This window comes from Emydura macquarii, unplaced genomic scaffold, assembly GCF_026122565.2.
Source record: "Emydura macquarii macquarii isolate MOO-44397 ecotype Brisbane River unplaced genomic scaffold, CSIRO-AGI_Emac_v2 contig_265, whole genome shotgun sequence".
Classification (NCBI taxonomy): Eukaryota; Metazoa; Chordata; order Testudines; family Chelidae; genus Emydura; species Emydura macquarii.
In genome coordinates this window covers 1-23,157 of record NW_027130402.1, presented here as the reverse complement: position 1 = coordinate 23,157, position 23,157 = coordinate 1, and the positions used below count along the sequence as shown (strand labels likewise).

Here is a 23,157-nt window from a genome sequence, read left to right as displayed (position 1 = left end):
GCACGGCCCGCCTGCACGACAGGGGGAGCTCTCCGCTGGCCTCGGACTCGGCCCAGACGATGGCGAGGTCCGGGCCGAGGGCGTCCCAAAACACGCGGTAGAACTCCACGGTCAGCCCGTCCATGCCCGGGGGTGGGCATGAAGCAGAGGACTTCCGAGAACTCGGCCAGAGTGAGAGGGAGCTCCAGCCGGTCCCGGTCGCCCGTGCCGACCGTGGGAAGTTCGTTCCAGAGCAGCCTGCGGGTGGCGGCTTCGGTTGGATCCGGGGAGAAGAGGTCGGCATAGAAGGCCCGGGCCCTTCCATGCATCTCCACCGGATCCGTCAGGGGGGCGCCGTCCCCTGCCAGAAGGCAGGTGACGTGCTTCCGGGCCCCCTGTCGTTTCTCCAGGGCGTAGAAGAAGCGGGAGCCGCGGTCCATCTCCCGAAGGAGACGGATGCGGGATCGAACAAAGGCACCCCGAGCCCGAAGGTCTTCGAGGGCCCGGAGCTCCTCCCGCTTCTCCCGGCACGCTCCGCAGAGGGATGGATCCTCGGGGCTGGCGGCCAGACGCCTCTCGAGCGCTAAAACCTCCCGCTCCAACTGCTCTATCCCCGCATCCCTCCGCCGGCTGGCCCCCCCAAGTGTAGTCGCGGCAGAAGAGCCGGGCGCGCACCTTCCCCGTGTCCCACCAGCGCCGCGCCGAGGGAAAGGCACGCCTCTGCCCCCGCCAGGCCAGCCAGAGCTCCCGGAAGGACGCCACGAAGCCCACATCCTCCAGCAGGCTGTTGTTGAAATGCCAGTAGGCCGGCCCCGGCCTCTCTGCCGTCAAAGAGGCCGTCACGGTCACCGCGTGGTGATCCGAGAACGGGGCCGGCCGTACGCTGGAGGAGTGGGCCCACGAGAGATGGTGACGAGAGAAATAGATGGCGTCCAACCGGGAGTGGCTAGACCGCTCTTCCCCCACCCGGACAAAGGTGAAAGTGACAGTGTCGTCCGGGTGGTGGTCCCGCCAGACGTCCACCAGGGAGTGGAGGTCTAGAATCTCCCGGAGGACGTCGGTGGCGACCTGGCACTGCTCGGTCCCCGTGCGGTCCCGCTCCTCGAGGGTGGTGTTAAAGTCCCCGCCCAGGACCAGGCACTCGCGAGGATCCAATGCACCGAGGAAGGCGGCCGCCTGCCGAAAGAACCGCACCCGCTCCCGGCCCGCAGTCGGGGCATAGACGTTGACAAGGTTCAACGTCAGCCCCTCCATGCGGACCCGGAGGTGCAGCAGGCGGCCCTGCACAACCTCGATGGTCCCCAGCACCTCGGGCTGCAGGGCGGGGGAGAACAGGGTGGCCACTCCGCCCACGCGGGCGGAGAGGTGACTCAGGTGCACCCCGTCTCCCCACTCCAGCCACCAGCTGGCCTCGGCGGCTGGGTCCGTGTGGGTCTCCTGCAGGAACGCAACGGAGTACCTCCCCTCCCGAAGGAAGGAGAGCACTTGCGTCCTGCGGAGACCCAACCTGCAGCCCCTGGTGTTTAAGGTGACAAAAGTGACTGGCATGATGAGGAGGGCTGGGGGGGATCCTCGCGGCCAGGAGCGCCAGCGGGTCTCACCGGGCTCCGCAGCAACCCGTGACTGGTCCCGAAGGCCATCAGAGCGTCACGGAAGCTGCGGGCCTGCTGATAGGCCGCGGCGTCCTGCCGCCCGGTCCCTTTCCCCTCCTTCAACGTGGCCCTCACGGCCCGGAGGACGCGGTGAAAGTCCCCCCAGCGCTGCAGTGCGAGCTGCACCTGGTTCCGGGCACCATGGGAGTCCCGGAGGAAGGTGCGCAGCTCCTCACGCAGCGCCTCAGGGGGTTCGTCCTCCGGCTCGGCCCCTACAGGGGCCCCGCTGCCAGATGGAACAGATGGCGGGGGCAGCGGCAGAGGGAAGACAGCAGCCCCTAAGGGGCCGGGAGTAGTGAAAACAAAGGCCGCCTCCTGGGAGCTCTCCAGGGGGAAGGAGACAACTCCAGGGGCGGCAGGGGCGCAGGTAGCAGGGGGAGGGAGGGAGGATTCGGGGGCGGAAGGTAGAGAAGGGGAGGGACCAAGGAGGAGGGGAGGGGCTGAGACAGGGGCAGGGTCAGTGGAAGGGACGGGGGGAGGAAAAGGGTCAGGAGGTGGCACGGAGCCCACGGCAGCCAAGCCAGTGGGGCGTGGCATCCCTGGAGTGGAGCCGGGAGATGGAGGTTCAGGCAAGGCAGGGGGGACGGCCGCGGGGTCGGGCTTAGGAGCCGCACTATCCGCGGCCCTACACTCCCAGGGAGGGGTGACTGGGTCGACAGGGGGGGGCCGTCCCGCACTGGAGAATGGGAAGTCCAGCTGCCCGGGGCCCAGGTGTACGGCCCCGGCCATCGCCCCAAGGGCTGCAGCGGAGACGGCACCGTCGACTGGGGAGGGAGAAGGGTCTGGAAGGGTCTCGGGGACAGGAGCAGGGCCAGCGGCTAGAGAAGGGAGGGAGGGGAGAAGGGAGGGCGTCTGGGGGCCATTCTCGGCCGAACCCTCTGGACGGGAGGGCTCGTCCACCCCCGGACACGCCGGGGTTAGGCCCAAGGCGTCTATCTCCTCCATAAGGGAGGAGAAATCTCCCCCCTCCACCACAAGGTCCTCCTCGGCGAGGGCCGAGGCGGGAGCAGCCTCAACACAGACAGGGGGTGCGAGGGGCATGGGGGCAGAGGGGCCTCCGGCCGGGGACTCCGCTAGAAGGGACTCCAGGAGGGAGACGGTACCACCCTCAGCTGCCACTGCAGTCCCCTCGGCCAGTGCAGGGGGCATGGCGGAAGGCCCGGGTCCAGCAGCCTCCTTACGGGACTTGTAGGGACGTTCACTCCCCTCGGTGACGAGGGGGATGGGGCGCTGGGTCCCAGCCTTGCGCTTGCCGCACTTACCCTGCACGAGCACCCAGCCCTCCGAGGTGGAGGGCTGGGCGGCAGGGGCAGGGCCAGGGGGCAAGAGCGCAGGGGATGGGGCGAGGGACGGCGGAGGTGGGGCAGCAGGGGAAGGAAAAACCCCTCCCTGGGGCGATCCCACTCCAGTGCCCGCCACAGGTGGCCCTGGCTCCCTCTCCCCCGCAGGCCCTGCCAGACTGCTCCGGGCATCAGCGGGGCCCGCCCGCTCGTCTGGGCGCACCGGGGGAGGCACCCCCGGGGCCCGAGCGGAGGTGGCCGTCGATGGGGGAGGGGCAGCCACAGGGACCGCTCGGCTGAGGGGGGCGCCGCCGCTGGTCTGGCTGGCACCCCCCTGGGTCCCGGGGGGCCCGGGCTCCCCGCTTTGCCGGGCCAGGGGGCAGTCCCTCCGGACGTGCCCCGTCGCCCGGCAGAGGAAGCACCGGGCCTCACCCGTACTATAATGGACCCTGTACTGGGCCCCTTGATGGGGCACCAGGAACGACCCCTCTAGCGCCTCCCCGCCACGCGCCGCCGGCGGCAGTTGGAGTTGCACCTGCCGGCGGAAGGAGAGGATGTGGCGGAGGGCGGGGTCCTTACAGCCGAGGGGAAGCGGGCTGATGGTGGAGATGGGCCTCCCCAGGGCTGAGAGGAACGGCAGAAGGGCGGCATTGGGGAGGAAGGGTGGGACAGAGGTAAAAACCACCCGTACGCCCAGGTCTTCCAGGGGCTCCACCGGGACGTGGACGCCCCCTACCGCCAGGCCCGTCACCACCGCCTCCTGGGCGGCGGCCTCTGATGCCAGGAAGAAGACCACCTTCCCATACATCTTGGAGGCCGCCACCACGGCCGTGGGCCCCACCACCCGCGCCAACGCCCGCACGGAGGTTTCTACGTGGGGCGAGGCAGGCACCAGGAGGCAGCGGACCCCATGCCTCCTGGTAAAGGTGGGGAAGGGGCCCCGGCCTCCAGGGATGGTGCTGGAGGCGGCGGGCGGGCCATATGACACGGCGGCGGCAGGCGGAGGATCCGCAGCAACCTGGGCGTACGCTCTGGGAGCGGCGCTGCCCCCAGAGCTGGTGGATGGAACAGCGGGGGAAGGGACAGCGGGGGACGGGGGAGCAGAGGCAGGCCCCACCACGGGCAGGGGCGCCGCTCGGGCAGGGCCTTTGCCCTTTTTCTTCCCCTGGCCCTTCTTCCCGGCCGAGGGCGCAGCCCCCTGAGCAGAGGGGGCAGGAGCTGGAGCAGCAGCAGAGTCCCTAGAGTCCCCTCCTGGGGCGTCCACCGCCGGGGCCCCGGGCCCGACGGCCGATGGCCTGGTGGAGGTGGTGGGGGTAGACGCCTTGGGCGGGAGGAGGGGCTCGGGGCAATCGGCAGGAGCGTCCAGGGAGGGGATCCCGGCCCCAGACACACACGCCATCGTGGGAGAGGACAGGGGCAGGTCCATTGGGGGGGGGGTGGAAGAGGAAGGAGGGGGAGGACTGGTTGGGGAAAGGGATGGGGAGGAGGGAGGGGGGAGAGAGGGGGAAGGGATGGCAACTGCTCCTCCCCGCTAGGCTGAAGGCAGGGGAGGAGTGTGCCAAGACAGGGGTAGAAGGGAAGACCAGGCCAGGCAGGAGCACAAAGAACTCACTCACCAGCCCTGGGTGGGACACCGGCTCCTCCGGCTGCACTGGGGGCGAGGACTATTGCAACTTAGGGGAGGGGGTGCAATGTGTGGGGGGGCAACAAAAAAAACAGGGGGAAGGGAATTAGAGGGGGGCCATGAGCACCATGGGGCAGGAGTACTGGGCCAGGGCAGAGGGGGTAGAGGGCAGCGGAAGGGGGAGGGGTGGGGCTAAGGCAGGGCTGGGAAGGCTCAGGGGCAAACCCACTGAGCCTGGGCGGGGCAGGGAGCAAACCAAGGTAGGGCCGGGGCAACTCAAACAGAAAAAGAATCCAAGGCAGGGCAGGGAGAGGTCAAACAAACAAACAAACTAAGGCCAGGGCAGGGGCAGGACAGGGTAAAAAGACAAACTGGGGGGAAGCAAACAAACAAACAAACAAATAAACAAATTAGGGAGGAGACTACAGGGTGGGGAAAACTGCAGGGGGGGGGCAGTGACAGGGAATGGGGAAGAGGAGGGGCAAGGGTGCCCCAAAGGCTGGGGCCAGTGGAGGAGGGAACAGCAGGGGAAGGGTGCTCACGGCAGCAGCAGGGGAAGCAGCAGGCCCCCACAGTCGTCGTCCCCCTTCACTCCTCTCCCAGCCACACCACTGGCATAGCCGGTGAAGCGCAGGATCCACAGGGCGGAACAGGTGCACCTTGCCACACAATATAGGACAGATGTTTGTGACAGCACTTTCACTGATGGAAACTGCTTATTTATTCCCATCTGTTATGGACTGTCTCTGAGCTAGACTGCTGATCCTTTATGTCCTAGTGCTGAGGGAATGAATTCTCACAGGGAATTAAACTCATGCCCAGATTTTCAAAGGGACTGAATAATTGTACCACCCTTTCTGCTTTGACCACTGAGGCAATGGTAATTTCCAGCCAGCGCAGTTCAAACTGGAAATAAGGTGCAATTCTTTTTAATGGTGAGAGTTATCAGTCATGGGGCCAACTTCCCAAGAGATATAATTAAATCCCCCATCACATACCATCTTTAAATCAAAACTGGATTTCTTTCTAAGAGATATTCTCTAAGTGAAACACAAGCTGTAGGACCAGCTGCAGAAATTCTGGAGTGAAATTTCCTGGCTTGTGTTATGCGGGAGATCAGATTAGATTTCCCTAAAAGTTCCTTTTGGCCTTAAAATCTGTGGAATATAATTTCAGGAATATAATGTTTCCTCATTAGTCAGGACTGAACAATGTTCTGTCCAGTCGGAAGATGACCAGAGCTGGAAACTGTTCTGGAAAGCATAAAACAAAGGAGGATTGGGCCAAAAGAAACCTGATGAGATTCAACAAGGACAAGTACAGAATCCTCCACTTAGGATGGAAAAATCCCATGCACAGCTACAGACTGGAGATTGACAGACTAGGCAGCAGTTCTGCAGAAAAGGACCTGGGGGTTACAGTGGACAAAAAGCTGGATATGAGTCAGCAGTGTGCCCTGAGTGCCAAGGAGGCTAACAGCATATTGGGCTGCATTAGTGGGAGTATTGCCAGCAGATCGAGGGAAGTGATTATTCCCTCTATTCGGCATTGGTGATGCTGCATTTGGACTATTGTGTCCAGTTTTGGGCCCCTCACTACAAAATGGATGTGGACAAGTTGTAGAGAGTCCAGCAGAGGTCAACAAAAATGATTAGGGGGCTGGAGCACACGAATTATGAGGACAGGCTGAGGGAACTAGGCTTGTTTAGTCTGCAAAAGAAAAGAATGAGGGGGGATTTGATAGCAGCCTTCAACTTCCTGAAAGGGTGTTCCAGGGAGGTTGGGGCTAGGATGTTCTCAGTGGTGGCAGATGACAGAACAAGGAGCAATGGTCTCAAATTGCAGTTGTGGAGGTCTAGGTTGGATATTAGGAAAATATTTTTCCCTAGCAGAGTGGTGAAGCACTGGAATGGGTTACCTAGGGTGGTGGTGGAATCTCCATCCTTAGAGGTTTTTAAGGCCCGGCTTGACAAAGCCCTGGCTGGAATGGTTTAGCTGAGGTTGGTCCTGTTTTGAGCAGGGGGTTGGACTAGATACCTCCTGAGGTCCCTTCCAACCCTCATCTTCTATGATTCTATGAAAGCAACTAGAATGCATGTACAGATTATTCCCAATACTTCAGTGTTTGACAACTTTAAACATTCATGCAGATCCTCTGAGGGGACCAATTTATTTATTTTTTTAAAAGCAAGAAAGCTTTCTTATAATCCAGTGTCTATCTACGTAACTACCGTGCTTTCTCTTAATCTGTCTAAATTATTATTTGTACAGGTATAGTTTGTAACTAATCTGTTCTAAGAGCTGGATATAATCAATAGGTAAATGATATTTTAAGGTTTAAAGCTGAAATGCAAGAAACCTACAGACTTAAGCCTCTAAAATAATTAGTTTAGCCAATTATGGCTTAGTACTTAGGATACGTTAGCTGTATTATAAAGGTAGTTTAGCATAACAAAGTTAATAATAAACCCGATGAGTTTATGCCTATGTTTGTATGCTGGTGTTCTGAAAATAACTGCTGAGTTTGGATAATAACAGTTACCAGAGATCAGTAGCTACCCACAAGATAACCAGGGCAAAATGGTACATCTACCCTGCAATAAAATATCTGTAGCACTGAGTCTCAGAGCCCAGGTGAACTGATTTGGGCTCACAGGCCTTGGGTGAAAATCCCCCTGATAAATCGGAGTGACACTCCCAAAGATGGCCACGAGGGATTTAACCCTCATGCATATTAATAAGCTTTGGCGGGCATATGCATAAGTTATTATAAACGGGGCCCGGCTAAAGGTCATCACTTCCTGTAGGTCATCCTTCCCTGACTTCAAGAGCAGCCAGCCATCACTTCAGGTGTTCACCCAGAGACGTGAGTATGAAAGAACTGGAAATACCAGTGGCGAAGACCTTGTCCTTTCTATCTATCACCAGCTATGTGGCTATTATACGAGGGTTTTCTGGGCGAGGGAGGCACATCTAATTAGATTTGATTGGGATTGTTGTTTCTCACCTGCTCCTCGAGTCCCAAATCCCCACAATGATGCTAGCCCACATGGGGACCTTAGCCCTAATGTTTGAAATACCAGACTAGCCATGGAGACCAGCTCTTCGACTAATACTAGAGTTCAAAGGGGTTATCAATGTAATACAATACCGCAATCAATAAAGGCTACATGGGTATGCCCTAAAAATGGAGATGCCTGTATATATTTAAATAATTAGTTAATAGCTAAGGTGCTGGGTGGCGGCATACAAGATTAGGTAGAGTTTTTCCTGGGTTTGCAGCTCCCATACAATGTCAATCTCCATTGCAAATGGCTTCCAGTTCACAGCTCCTTGCATGCAGCTGTTAACACTTATATAACCAGGATCAGCAGAGCATCTGAGTTGCTCGCTTTCTATGCCACGCCATGGAGCTAGTCAGCATAAGCAATGATGTTTTGTGGAACTTGCTGTTGGAGGAAACAAACAATCTGTCACAGGAATCCAGACTCCTGCAATTTACCACTAGTGTTGTGTTCTCAACCCCACCATTCATCTTGTAACCAGAAGGGAAGAATTTTCAAAAGGAAACTGCCATAGATTCAGAGATTCCACAGGTACACCATTGCTGATCATCTAGTCCAGTGGCTCTCAACCTTTCCAGACAACTGGTCCCCTTTCAAGAATCTGATTTGTCTTGTGGACCCCAAGTTTCACCTCCCTTCAAAATGACTTGCTTACAAAATCAGACATCAAAATGTAAAAGTGTCACAGCGCACCGTTACTGAGAAATTGCTGACTTTCTCACTGTTACCGTATAATTATAAAATAAATTAACCGGAATATAAATATTGTACTTGCATTTCGGTGTCTTGTATATAGAGCGGTATAAACAAGTCATTGTCTGTATGTAATTTTAATTTGTACCAGTTTCGCTCATGCTTTTTATGTAGCTTGTTGTAAAACTAGGCAAATATCTAGATGAGTTGATGTATCCCTCCAGCAGACCTCTGAGTGCCCCCGGGGGCGCGTACCCCTGGTTGAAAACCACTGCTCTGGTCTGACCACGGACAGCCCATGGAACTTCTCTAAAATAGCTGATGTTTGAACTAGAGCAGATCTTTAAAAGAACATACTAATCTTGATTTTAAAATGGATGTTATTAATTGCTTGCAGTGCATTCACTTTAAGCAGATTTTCTCTGTATTTGCCTCCAGGTTTCGTTGGATACCTCTCATGGCAAATGTAAGAGGGGACAATAAAATGTTGATCACAGAATTCATACTCCTGGGATTTGGGAATGTTCCTGTCCTGCAGATTCTTTTCTTCTTGTTGTTTCTAGCGATCTACATTGTGACCATGGCTGGAAATATCCTCATCATTGCCTTAGTTGTGACTGATCGGCAACTACACACCCCCATGTACTTCTTCCTGGGGAACCTGTCCTGCCTGGAGACCTGCTACACCTCCACCCTCCTGCCCAGGGAGCTGGCCAGCCTCCTGACAAAGACAAATGAAATATCATTTAGTAGCTGCTTCATGCATTTGTATGTCTTTGCTTTTCTGACCGGTGTGGAGTGTTATCTTCTCTCTGTGATGTCTTATGACCGGTATTTAACGATTTGCAAACCGCTGCACTATGGCACCCATATGAATGACAGGCTGTGCCTCCAGCTAGCAGCTGGGACTTGGCTAATTGGATTTCTCGCTAGTTCTATCATAACGTCATTTGCTTCCCGACTAATTTTCTGCGGCCCCAATGAAATTGACCATTTCTTTTGTGATTTCACCCCAATAGTCAAACTCTCTTGTAGTGACACCCGCCTCGTCACGCTTTTGGATATCATCCTGTCATCAGTATTCACTCTGCCCCCTTTCCTGTTAACCCTGGCCTCCTATGTCTCTATCATTTCCACCATCCTAAGGATCCCTTCCACCACCGGGAGGCAGAAGGCCTTTTCTACCTGCTCGTCTCACCTCATTGTTGTGACCATTTTCTATGGAACCCTGATGAGTATTTATTTGTTACCAAATACCAATAGGCTGAGAGACCTACACAAATTTTTCTCTCTTTCCTACATGGTCCTGACACCCATGATCAACCCCCTCATCTACAGCCTGAGAAACAAAGCGGTCAGGGAGGCCCTAAGAAAAGGGGTATGGAAATGTGTCTCACACAGGACAACATGGGATCCAAGCTTTTCTTTTGTCAGTAAAATGAAATTATGGGGCTAATCTGAGTTGATTTAATAAATAATGAATAAATAATGAATGAAATAAACAAACTACCGGAGGCCCTTCACCTTGGCTGTTTGGCTAATGCTGGGGAAAGTGTGCACAGATTAGGCAGGGTTTTCTAAAGTGATTTAAGGGAGAGTTCCTCTGCCTGTCTTCTTGGCAGCCCACCTGCTGAGCTTAGGATGACCAGACAGGAAGCATGAAAAACCGGGAGACTTTTTTTTTCAGAGTGGGAGGGAGGGTATAGTTCTGTATATGGGTATAGGAAGGCGCAGTGGCCTTCCTCTGAGCCTGGGCCCGCAGAAGGGCCACAGGCACCCAATCAGACTCTAGATTCACCGGCAGCCCAGTCTGCCCGGAAACCAGGCAGCTGGGCCCCGATAGGTCCTGCCGGACGGCCAACCCGGCAGCAGGGGGCGGAGCCTTAGGCAGGGCAGCAGCTATAAAAAGCAGGCCCTGCAGCTCAGAAGGCAGGAGGCTGCCGGCGGAGACAGACGCACTGCCTCGCCGGCTGCGGCAAGGGGCTGAACCACGCCAGACTACTGCCTCAGGTAACCCTCTCCCGGCCTTGTGGCCCCAGCGACCCACCTCTAAGGCCTGGGTTGGGCCTCCGGGCCCCCTGGACTGGCCGAGGCCTACAGGTCCGAAGCGGTGGACCCAGCCTCAGGCCCGTCGCGTCTGGGATGAGCCCCCTGAACTGGAGAGCTGGGAATTCCGCCCAGAAGCCGGTCCGGACCTGGAGGAGCTGCCAGACGCCCAACCCCTGGAGGCAGGATCCGATCTGGAGGAGTTGCTGGAGGTTGAACCGTACCCCCAGCCCTGCGATCTGGAGGAGCTGCCCCTCGCTGAGGGGCTTCCCAGCCTGCCCCCCTGTGGACGCAGAAGGACTGACTGGCCTACCCCATGAGATGTACCCCGACGACCCAAAGGAACCGACGGACATAGGTACCGGGGAACCCGGGGAGGAAGGAGCCCAGGGACAGCCAGAGGCGTGGCTGTACTAGGGGTAACGCCCTGTCGGCGTGTTGCGGCAGGAGCCCCACCAACTGAGTGGCAACACCCGTGCCACTGCTAGGGCCCTTGGCTGGGACGCAGTGGAGTTGGGTGGGCCTGCGTCCCCTTCCCCTCCCCCCTGAGCCTTGCCAACCCCCAAAAGGGAAATAGCCTCTACCGCCCGCTAAACTCGAGCTCACTGCTCCTTGCTCGCCCGCCCTGCCTGAGGGCCGGGGCGAAAGACTCCTTGCTCGCCCGCCCTGCCTGAGGGCCGGGGCGAAAGACTCCTCGCCCGCCCTGCCTGAGGGCCGGGGCGAAAGACTCGCCCCCACCCTGCTTGAGGACCAGGGCGAAAGACTCCTTGCTCGCCCACCCTGCTTGAGGACCAGGGCGAAAGACTGAAAGACTAACATTCTCCTGTTGTGTAGGAAGGCGCAGTGGCCTTCCTCTGAGCCTGGGCCCGCGGGAGGGCTGCCAGGACTGGACCGGGCAGGAGCCCGTCCTACAATGGGACAAATCCCTTAGTATCAGAATAGTACTGATAATATCAAGACGTTTGATAGCTGAGCTATTGAAAACCCAGGGCTTTCAGGTTTCCAGCTTGCCTAGATCCTTGGTTGCTGGACAACAAGAGGCTGGTCAGTTTCAGAAATTAAGATCAGTGTGAAACTGACAAAACCCATGTTAAGTTCATGCTGCAGCTGTCAGGGCTGCCAGGGACCTGGATCCCAGGAGGCACATTTTGGCGGTTCTGAAACGACATATTGCAGGGATTCAGTCCCATGACAATGGTCAGGTTTAGGGCTTTTCACCCTGTTTCTGTATGAAAAAAAGTTCCCAAAAGCTTTCATGGAACCAAAAGTTGGATCCTTGGCCAGCTCCATTAGGCACTAAAGTCCAATTGACTTCCAGTGATACTCAAGCACCTAAATCTCTTTAGAAAATGAGACTTAGGTTCCTAAATCACTGATGCACTTTTGAAAAGTTTCCCTGGGTTCTGATCTGAGAGACGACACGCACCAAAAGGCACGTGAAAGGGGAGAAGGGGGTTGGGAGGGTGAAGTTCTATGTCTGCATCATGGGCGGAATTTCAATATCATTCCAAAGCGTTTGGGGTTTTTTTCCCCCTTCGTTTCATTCATAAATAAATAATACGATCACGTCCGCTCCATTTCCTGTCGTTCTGATTGCTACTAGTCATTAGAGCCCCACGGTCTTCACGAATGTGAAACCAGACAACATGAAATGTGGAAAATGAAACGAAAATACAAAAGTTACCCCACAGAGGTGACTCCTGTCCCGTGGGGCTGCACCTGGCTCCCCGCTCTGGGCACTGCCAGCTGATGCCCGGAGTCACAGCCCACTCTGGCCAGGCCGAATCTGAGCAAGTGCTATGTTGATCTGGAGTATGGAGGTCGCAACTCTACTTGCTCAAATTTGGCCTATTGCCCCCACCCAATCATGATGGAGGAGTAGATGTGGAGTGGATCAATGCATGGAGCTGAGCCCGGCATTGTGGGACAAGAGTCGCAGTTGTGTGGTGAGTGCAGGGTGGGGTTTCTCTGTGCACCCCCCCAGCCAAGAGGGCCTCCCACCTTCCATGGGGACAGGATCCACCCCTCCTGCGACAAAATGAAATAAAATAAAATTTCAAAAAATACATAAACAAGACTTTCCCGGGAAGCTACTCAGTGTTCCTTAATGAGAACCTAGACTGAGGCTGGGGTTTTGCAAAACCCCTTGGGTGATTCAGGCAATGAATTCCCCCTAAAATTATCCAGCATGGGGTATCTAAATACCTTTGGCTGCCAAAGTCTCAGCCTGAAAGCTCCGTGCTCCGGTGTGGTTAAAATGCATGCTTTTTGACCCAGTTGCTACTCTGATTTCCATTAGTTAGACCTAGAGGCCTGGTCTGAGATAACAAGTATTTGCTGATCTGAAGAGCATCTACTTCAATAAGAGACCAGGGTAGGAGGACAAGTGTTTTACCTTCTGTAGCCCAGAAGTGTGGCAGAGCACAGAACACAGGTTTCATAACGCCAGGCCAGTTCTCTGGTCACTCGGTCACACACTGATTCTCAAAGGCATTGCAGCAGAAGCATGATTAGAAAGAGGGCAGGGCTCTGACTAAAGGGTAGTGTGATGGAGGGGGCACGGAGATTTCTAGGCATAGCAGACAAACAGGTGCCCGATATTGGCAGCATTGGTGAAGAGCAGGACATGTCAGCATGGACGCTTGACCAAAGAAAAGAGTGGCACAGAGCTCTGAGCAGTCTTGGAAGGGAAGGCATGCTTCTGTTTTAAACAAAAAGCTTCAACAAAATAAATGAGAGAGAAATCCCAATATTTTCAAATCATTTCTGTAATGTCAGGAGATGCTATAACTTGGCTTGTCACAATTCATTTGATTTTGCCTGGCAAGATTTATGTTTATTCTTTAGCGATGTTGCTGTTTTGATCTAAATTCACGGGTGTGGGACATTATGCAGTGGGTTAGGGGAGATGTGGCAGGGTGCAGGGAGAAAGCTGATCTGCATCCACGACCTCACAAAGTCATGGGACCTCCTTGTCAACCTCCTCCTCGCCTGGGCCAAGGCGGCCATCTACAACACCAGGGAGAGGCGGTTGGCTGGGGAGGTGGTCTGCGACTGTGGGGCCTCCTTACGTTCCTCCATGCGATCATGTCCTCTGGGTCACATCCGCTGACTCTTTGGCTACTTTTGAGGAGCAGTGGGTGCCGTCCGGGGTTTTCTGCTCAGTGACCCCTTCCAGTTCCCTTCATTTAGCCCTTTGATCTCCATGCCCACCCCTGTTTTTTCATTCATTGTCTCCCATAATTAGTTGAGTCCCAGTCCTGTAGCTCCTCCCTATGGGCTGGGTACTCAAAAAGAACTGTGGGGAATTGGGACAGGCTGAAGAAACCTGAACAGATTGTGTGGATGAGGAGTAAGCTGGGCTGTGCATAGATGGACAGCAGTGGGGAACAAGCTGTAAATAAAGAGCTCTTGTGGGAGCACAAAGCTGACGGCTGCGCATGGTTTGTGGGTGCAGATGGACCCGAGCAGCAGGGCACTTGTTACACGTGGGGGCTTGTCCAGAACGCAGAGCCAGCAACTGAGGTTGGCAGCCCAGAGGTGGAGGAGACCCTACAATGGATTTGAAGCAGCAACTCCTGCAGCGTATGGTCAGCCCTGCGGTAAGGGAGGGCAGTTAATCGCCGGGTCTAGGACTGTATAAAACGGTCCCTGCAGATGAGCCGGATGCCTTACTCAGCAGGTTGAAGCGGGTAGCGATGCACGCCAGTTGGGAAAAGGCAAGCTGGGCTCTACGGCTAGCACCATACCTGGCTGGCAAAGCCCAGGCAGCCTATAGGACCTTAAGTGATGATCAGACTGGGATTACGTGGCAGTAAGGGTAGCCATCCTCCACTGGGTGGGCTCGTCAGCGGAGAAATGCAGTCAGAAGTTTCAGGCAGCCCGGTGGATGGGGAGTGTGACACTCCGAGCGTTTGACCAGAGATTAATGGACTGGGGCACCCCCTGGCTTAGGCTGGATACCCAAACCACTGGGGAAATCATGGATGCGCTAGTCCTGGAACAGTTTGTGCATAGCCTGCCTGAAAACCTTCAGGTTTGGGCCAGGAGGCATCAGCCAAGCATGGTGGATGTGGCGGTAAAACTAAGGGAGGAGTATATCGAGGCAGATTTCCCCAGGAGAGAGAGCCAGCCCTACAAGGGACTGGAGTTGGAGAAAAATCACAGGAACCAACACCTGGGAAGGGCCCAAAAAGGAAGAAGGAGGATTCCTAAGGTGCTAGGTAGAACCAGGCAGAGCTTCTGCTAGCAGTGCGGGAGGCCGGGACAGAAAAAAACTGATTGTCCGCAGATGGCCTGTGGCTTCACTGACTTTTGTGGCTGGTAGATACGGCATCTGCTTACTTCTTCATCCAAGGGGGGCTAGTAAAGCCACACTGGGATACTGACTAGGAAGAGGATGACTTTGAACTGCATCCACAGGGATAAGAAATACTGCCCAGTGGCACTCAAAGTTCGGGGCCGGTTTGATTGGAAATGCGTTGGGGTAGTAGATGGTCTACCACACCCAGTGGTTTTGAGCATGGACTGGGGTACCTTCCCATGAGGGAAGGGACACGGGGTGGTGGGGGCCCAGCAGGACAAGGGAAAAAGTGTGGAGTATCCAGAAGCAGTGGGTGGGACCCACGGATCTTAGAAACCCCAGTGAAGGGGGAAGCCCTAGACAAGGAAGCCCAAAGAGGGAAAAGGGCAACAGGGGAGACCCCAGAACCCAGAGAGGAAGCAGGACATGGATAAGACCCTAGACAACAGAGCCCAGAAGGGAAAAAGGGCAGGGAGGAAGAGACAGCAGATATGGCCAACCCAGACCCCTTGGAAGGGAGAAAAAGACCAAACAATTCTCTTCCAATGCAACTCCTTAGATGGATGGCCCAGGCTGCGCTTAATGGGTTCAAGGAACCTGAAGCCTTGGCAATCCTGGGGAAGGCCACGATGGACCCTGAACTCCTGCTGAAAGGCAAGGGATGTAAGGAAGAGGGACAATCCCAAGGGTGCGAAAGCAGACACTGAGATGTAAAAAGTTAAAGCTTTATAACCATTAGAACCCAGCTTGTCAACCTCTCATGGAAAATATACAAAGCACATAGCCTCAAATCAAACCCTAATAAGTTCTCAGACCACACTTTTCTGTCTCTGACTTTCTGTAAATTTCTATCATCAGTAAGGGAAATATTTTTTTGATTGGTTTGTGTGCGTGATCAGAGAAATTGAGATTTACTGACATTTACCAATAAAAATCTCAGTCTTCCAAGCCTAAATAAAACAAAACAAGTGAAGAAAAGGTTCAGAAATAGGAAAGGACCAGTATTAACCTATAGCTTCCACTAGAGGGTGTCAGAGTGTAATAGATTAGTGTTTCTCAATGACTAGTCCATGGACCGGTGTTGGTCCCTGAGATCTCCCTGACACAGTTTGGGAAGGCAGCAAGCTGGTCCCTGGTATCAAAAAGGTTGAGAAACACTGGACTAGATCATAAAAAACAGCTTCCTGTCTAATACCCTCTGGAGGGCAGCAAAGACGTAGGAAAGAGAAAGAGGAAGTTACTCAATATAACGGCCATTGCACTTTTATATTATATTAAAATAGCAATGTTAAAATTCCATATGTATATATTATATTTAATACATTATTTATACAATTTTATATTTCATATTTTAGTATATTAAATCCTAAACAAAATGGATCAACATTATAAAAAGGAAACAGTGTTACCTTATCTCAATAAAATGTATTGACCTTATCAAAATGAAAGGACTCAACATTATCAAAATAAAACATATGGATGGTACTAAAAATATTTTCAGAACTTTTTTTCCACAGGAAATTTGGAAACATTTTTTTTCCAGTTTGGAGCAGTATTTTTTGAAACTTCAGAATTTCCCATGCAAAGGAAATTCCAGTTTCTAACTCACACCACTGACCTTTAAATATGTATTGTTCACATTCTTTTTCAGGGTCTGTTGGATTTTCTCTAGATACAACCCATGGCAAATGCAGACTTAGGAAATCAAATGTCTATCACAGAATTAATTCTCCTGTGAATTGAGAATCATAGAAGATGAGAGTTAGAAGGGACCTCAGAAGGTCATCTAGTTCAAAGCAGAACCAACCCAAACAAAATCATCTCAGCCAGGGCTTTCTCAAGCCATGCCTTAAAAAAACCTCTAAGGATGGAGATTCCACCTCCTCCCTAGGTAATCCATTCCACTGCTTCACCACCCTTCTAGTGAAAAAGTTTTTCCTAACATCCAGCCTAGACCTCCCCCACTGCAACTTGAGCCATGGCTCCTAGTTCTGTCATCTGTCACCACTGAGAACAGCCTAGCTCCATCCTCCCTGGCACCCCCTTTCAGGTAGTTGAAGGCTGCTATCAAATACCCTCTCACTCTTCTCTTCTGCAGACTCAACAAGCCTAGTTCCCTCAGCCTCTCCTCATAAGTCATGTGCTCCAGTCCCCTAATAATGGACCTTCTCCCTTAAAATCTGAATTTACAGATGAGCCATTCACAGCTTGCAGTGTGTGTCTACACTGGGGTTTGCACCAGTCCAGCTAAACCAGTTTAATTAACTTGCTGCACATTTATGTGTAGAGAAGGCCTCTATTTGAAAACAAGTATTTACGTTAAAGCTACTGCTATCTTTATGTGTGCACAAGGCTTGGAAAACGGATACAAAGAACCTGGGCGCTCCTAAAAAACATTTGACGTCAATAGATCTGGGAACAATTCTTTCCAGCTCCCATGACATGTAAAGATGATTTAATTAACTCATCTGAGATCCAGAGTTCTATGTGGTTTCGGGGACTGCATCTTCAAAAGCCATGATTTCAGATATAAAGAGCACACCCTGAAAACCACACCTGTTGTTGAAACACAATCCATCTGCACACCAGAGCGTTAGACTTCTATCTCTCCCGCACACATTATAGTTTTGGCCATAGGATCCTCCGACAGGGCTGGAATCCATTTTGGTTCTACTGCCTGGAACTAGCTCCAATTTCAATCAGATCAAGTTGTTCAATGAAATTACAACTCATTAAAAATAGCTTACAGGCATTCAGATCTGAATTGGTTTCTTTTTTCTTTTTCTATTTTTGAATAAAATAAGAAAAGGAAGTGACACAATGGACACCACGACCCTGAAACCTGCCTGGGAATAATCAGGTACATGCATGCTATTTATATTATCTCACACCCTGTGAGCGACGCAAGAAGGAAATTACCACATCGACAATGTGCAAATTGGGCCATTTTCCAAAGCGGCCTATGCTTTTGGGTTCCTTGCTTTTTGTGTGCCCAGCTTCAGACAGGTGTCAAGGTGGAGTAACTTCATGGGCTTTTTTGTAGACTCTGACCTGAAATTGTCTGTCTGAGGAACCAGTGCAAAATATGAACCTAGAGATGATTTCCTGAACTATAACAGACTCTGATTCTGATCTTAATTTCACCAGTTTTACATTAGTATAACTTCGTTCTTGGTCACTGCAAAACCTTCCTCTCTGACCTGCCAGACATGCACCCTGACCCTCATCATTCCCTACAAAATGCTGTCCCTAAACTTCTCTTTCCTTTCCATCACTTTGATCATGTAATTTCCCTTCAAATTCTTCCGTTGGCTTTCCAGCAAATATTACCTCATATTGAAGCTTCTCATCATTACCTTAAAAGCTCTACATAACTCCGCTCCTCCTTCGTGAGCTTCTTTTTGTCAAAGCTGAGTCAAAGCGCCCACTAATGCATTCACCCACCCTCTTCTCTGATGCTCACCCATTCATCTCCATGCCATTTTCCATGCAGTCACTTATTCATGCATAAAATTCTTGCATAGATAGCTGGATGGATGGATAGATAGATAGATAGATACATAGATAGATAGATAAAGTGTAAGGGGAAGGATGGATGAATGGATGATAGATAGTGCATATGAAAATATACACAGAAGTACGTATGAGGATGAATGGATGGATAGATACTGTACAGGCTAGGATGGATAGGTAAATAGATTTCTTGACAACCTACGGAGGAGAGATTCCCCTCTTACTTCACCAGATGTAACTTCATTGAAGACAATTGATTTACAATGGTGTCAAACTGGCCTATTAAACAGACAAAAAGGTGGGTTATTTCACTCCATGAGCTGTTAGCTGAAGGGAAAATCCTGTTGAAATGTTGGCTGCACGTCCACCTTCTCTGAATAAATCGTTTTTGAGACCCCAGGTGTTATCAAAGAGAAACGTGTGCATAGACATAGATCTGTAGCCGTTTTGTGTGTACGCAGGTCTGAATGGGCTCTCCCCTGCTGAGCTAGCTGGGGTGGGGTGGGACTGGGGACAAAAGGCTTCAGGACTAGACTGTATTTGCATGAGCACATCCTCCCTACATGATGGGACTGCTTTGCCCAAATGATCTCTTTGGCTGGTGCTGGGTCACAAATCACTTGAGCGTTAACTGCAGGGGTAACAAAAGGCTATTCCCCTTATTGTATGAGCAAAGGGCAGCAGAACTGTGCTTAACCTGCCCTGATGGAGGGGTCACCCGCATCTGAACTGAACGCGGTAAGCAGGGGGTTTCGATGCAGACGGCAGTGAAAGGTAAAAGACGTAGGGACAGGTATCCTGCTAGGAGCTGGTGGCTCTGTGTTCAACCAGCTCCTCCCCACTGTTCTAAGATGGAGCTAATTAAAGGATGCATTAGGGGACTGTGGTGCATTAGGGGTCTGAAGCTGAAATCACTTGCTGTGGGGCAGCGTTTTCTGCCCAGCTGCTTCAGCAGTGACGGTCCCCCACTAAGAGCTGACAATCACTGAGAGTTGCTGTGTGGAATATCAAGGGACCGACCCACAGAGGTCTCAGTAGAGAAGCAGGTGGTAGCAGAAAGTGATGGTGCGCGTTGGTAACAGCTGTCAGGGGGGCCAGCAGAGCAGGGAGCAGCTGGCCTGTCGGCTGGAGGAGGGGCCGCTCAGTTGAAGGAGCAAAGGGCCTTTTTTATCCCCAACCATGTTACCAGATTTGCCCGTCACCTTGGGGTATGCTCATTTATTAGGTTTATCTTCCTGGGGGGGGACTGATTCTATTAATGTACTGCTTGTGTTACTTGTGAGTTCATATGGCTACAAGTCCCCTCCCAATGGAGCTAACCTGCAGGACTTAAGGTTTCCAGGGCTGGGTACCTCCAGCCCCAGATTCAGATAAACCCCCACAGATACACACACACATTCCAAATTAACCGAGTGCGTCTGAGCGAACCGGGCCATCAGCACTCTCAACTGATTCCTTATATGTCCCTGAACTCAGCAGGCTGGGTGACACAGCGCTTTCAGTGGCCACCCTTAGATGCCCCTTTGCACCACACCAGAATAGAGCGCATTTCTGAGCAGGCTGGGTCCAAACAGCACTTTTCAGCTGCCCCCTTATATGCCCCTGGATTCTGTAGGCTAGGCAGAGCAGCACTTCTCATCTGCCCCTCCGCCCCCTTATATGGCACAGGTTCAGCACTTCGCTATTCCCACTCTCACTCTACAATTGTTCTAGCAGTAACGCCCTTGATGAGCAAACCCCACAGGATTTTTGGGCGCTCCAGGGACCTTTGGCTTAGGTAAAAGAAGCGTTGCTGCAGAGCAAGATAGGGAAGCCGAGAACAGAAAGGAGTAAATGAAGTTTGGAGAGAGAGAGAGAGAGAGAGAGACTGGCACCAGTGTGATTATAACAGTTATTGTATTGCCAGGTCTATAAAACTGATGGTACTAACAGTGATACCGTACAAGGGAGAAAAACAATCACACGCTTACAATACTACACAGTTACAGTTGGGGTATTGGAGAAAGCTAGCCCAGGTCTGATTACAAAAGAAGAAAGTTATACCTGGACTAAAAGAGAAAGAGAGAGAGTGTGTTGGGGAAAGATGGGGGGGTCTCACCACTCCATGCGGGTCAAAGGTTCCCAGCAGACCGGCTGTTCAGCTTAGGCTCCGGAGCGCTTGACAATAGGAGCTGCTCACTCCTGGCTTTGGGCCGTGTTCCTCGAGGGAGCTCACAAAGCAACCAGGCAGATTCAGGGTTTTACAGATCAATAATTAGACTGGTCTGATATCTGCAGAGCTGGATGTGTGCAGGTGTGGATTCATTTACATCAGGTGCAGAGATCTCCCATCATGCAGTGCGTCTCTACTTTGCCAATCCCAGAGTTCAGTGAGGTCCCTGCTTTGCAGCTTGGTTCTCCATTCGCTATGCTAAGTCTTCTTCCATCTTCCATATAGATGAGGCTTCTGTTCTCCATTCGATGTGCTAATCGGGATGCCTCCTTTTTACATCTTTGATGTGGACGAGGCTAGGGGAGTTGCCTTAATCCTATCACCCTTGTTTGGAGGGGTTTAGGTGTGTCTCCCACTGCCTCTTCATTGCTTTTGGTTTCTGGTTCAAGCAGAGGCTGGGAGAGGGGATTCAGGTGTGCCAGAAAGTAGGGCTTTTGCACCCTGGTTCCCCAAGAACACAGAGCTGACAGGTAACATCCACCCCAACCAGGCAGGTGAACTCTGCAGCTGCACCTCTGAACTCTGCGGCTGCCCTGACTAAGGACGACAACTGGGTGTGGGGGCGGTGAAGGGAGGGGCACATTAAAAGAACTCCTGGTTGCTGGACTGAAGAGCCTGAGGCAAATGGAAGCTGCCCAATGTACTCGGGGGTGGGGGTTTTGTTTGTGGTTTTATGCTTGTGAATCCTGCTCGCGGCATATTCCCAGGTTAATGCCGGGTCACTTTCCCCCTTCTATTAACAGTTTCTTTGCTACACTCAGTCTCTGTGCTGGCGAGAGGGGACGTGTTCCCTCTAGAGGCCCCCGAGGGGTGGCGTGTGATTGTCCCAGGTTATGGGGTGGGCGCTCCAGCCAGTTTGGTGTTGCGCTGCCGAAAAGGAAGCCCTAGATACTGAACCCGGCCCTTGCTGCTGCCAACTCCGACTGGCAGAAGGGCTACACATGCACTCGGGGTGTCGGTGTGTCGCTGCGTGAAATCCCCTGTACAGTGTGTGACCCATCTGTGCCTAGGGCAGCCACCTGAAAATGCCAAGGTCAGGGCAGGCTGGGAAAGGAGAGCAGATTCCCCCAACACTGGTGGGTGACACTGAAGTCAAACTTCCCAACCAGCCACAAACTGTGCTTCTGTTCCCCACACTGGTTATCAAGAAGCCAAAATAAAATATACACAGCCCTCTTTACTGCATTTCAGTCTCTGGCTCCCAATCAGCCACTAGGTCCAGTAAAGAGACCAGTTATTTAAACTCTATGCTCTTTACCAAAAGGTTTCTCCTGACCCAAAAGGGTCAGCCACAGCACCAGATCAATTCAAGTTTGGATCTTACCCAGAATCCCACGCTGCCAGTAACTTTAGTGCTTTAGTAACTAACACTAAAGGTTTATTATAAAAAGAAAGAAACAAACCATAAGAGAAATGTTAAAGGATTAAAGCAAACAGATACATACAGATGATTTGAAAGTCCATAGATATCAGGTTTTCATTAGAATTGTGGAGTTTGCAGGCTTGTATGGTCCCTCTGGTGAACATCCAGTACCTGGATGGGTCTCAGTCCTTTGTTTCACAGCTTCAGTTGCAGACGACTTGATCCAGAGGTGGATAGGTGGCTGAAGGCTGAACCTGACTGAAAACAAAATGGATCCAGGGATGCTGCCTTTTCTGTCCTTTGGTCTGTGCCGTGCTGCTTGTGGAATATTACAGGAACCAAATGCAGTCCAGAGTCACATGGGCCAATCCTGTGACTTATCAGGTGTATCCCTGGCTTCTCCCCCTGGGCCCCTTGCACCTGTGAATTTCTTAATGGGCCATTAAGCAGGCTAGTCCTGCAGACATCCTGTCTGGGGAGTTGCCAGACACAGAACAATTCAAAATACAGATATATCAACCATATCCATAACTTCCATTACACATATAACACATGAACATAAACATTATCATTACCAGCACATTATAGCCTTTCTAACAGTACCTGGCATGGCATATCTCACATGAATTATTATGATTTTGACATACTGATGTTAAATAATATACGAATGCCTCACACACCCAATCCAGCCAGCATGACATGGTGAAACCTACAATGGACAAATAGTCACGTTAAATTTTGGACGAGGCATTTGAGTTGGGACTTCTTCAAGGTTTGCAAGGTAGAACTCAAAGAGGGCTCTGTCACATAATATGCTGCACTGGAGCAGGAATGAGCTTCCCAGCCCGGGTTAGCAGAGCTCACGCTAATGCTCTAAAAATAGTCCTGTAGACAGCGTGTGAAGTGGGTGGGTGAGACTGGAACTTTGGGATCTGAAGCCTCCGGAGATGGGTGCTATATGGGCGAGCCCCATAGCAGGACTTTGCCAGCCTGTGCTGGGAGACTCACTACTGCTTGCTCCAAAAGGCTGTGTAGACACACCCAATGTGGTCTGGCTGGTAACAGGAGCCAGGGATATCAGCCTTTGCAACCTGGGGAATGGGAAATGAAGCCTGCCCTGCTCTGTGAGACAGAGCAAACCTCTCCTCGTGGCTTCTTAGTGCCACGGAGCATCAGTCACCAGATGTCTCACACTGGCCATCCACACATGGATATTGGTGTGTCAGAGATAACATGTATGTATTTCTTGTAGGAGTCACCCAACTTACCCAGTTCGTGAACACTTTTATTGCCTCCAGAGATGGAAAACAGCTGCAGGCCATGGCTAGCAGGAACCACACAGTTGTGATACCCTTCTTCTTCATGCCTTTCTCCAACCTCCAGGTGCTCCGTGTTTCCCTTTTTTCCTGGTGCTGCTGATGTACCTC

General features: G+C 52.3%; 1 protein-coding gene across 1 annotated transcript; it reads left to right on the top strand.

The window, feature by feature from the left end:
- Window positions 1-8,873: 8,873 nt before the first annotated feature.
- Window positions 8,874-10,551, top strand: LOC137153601 (olfactory receptor 6N1-like; the record flags this gene model as incomplete). The annotated part of the gene is made up of 2 exons (XM_067549165.1): window positions 8,874-9,671; window positions 10,333-10,551. Coding segments are annotated over exons 1-2 (1,017 nt in total), but the record flags the coding sequence as incomplete, so codon positions are not given.
- Between the last annotated feature and the right edge of the window lie 12,606 nt (window positions 10,552-23,157).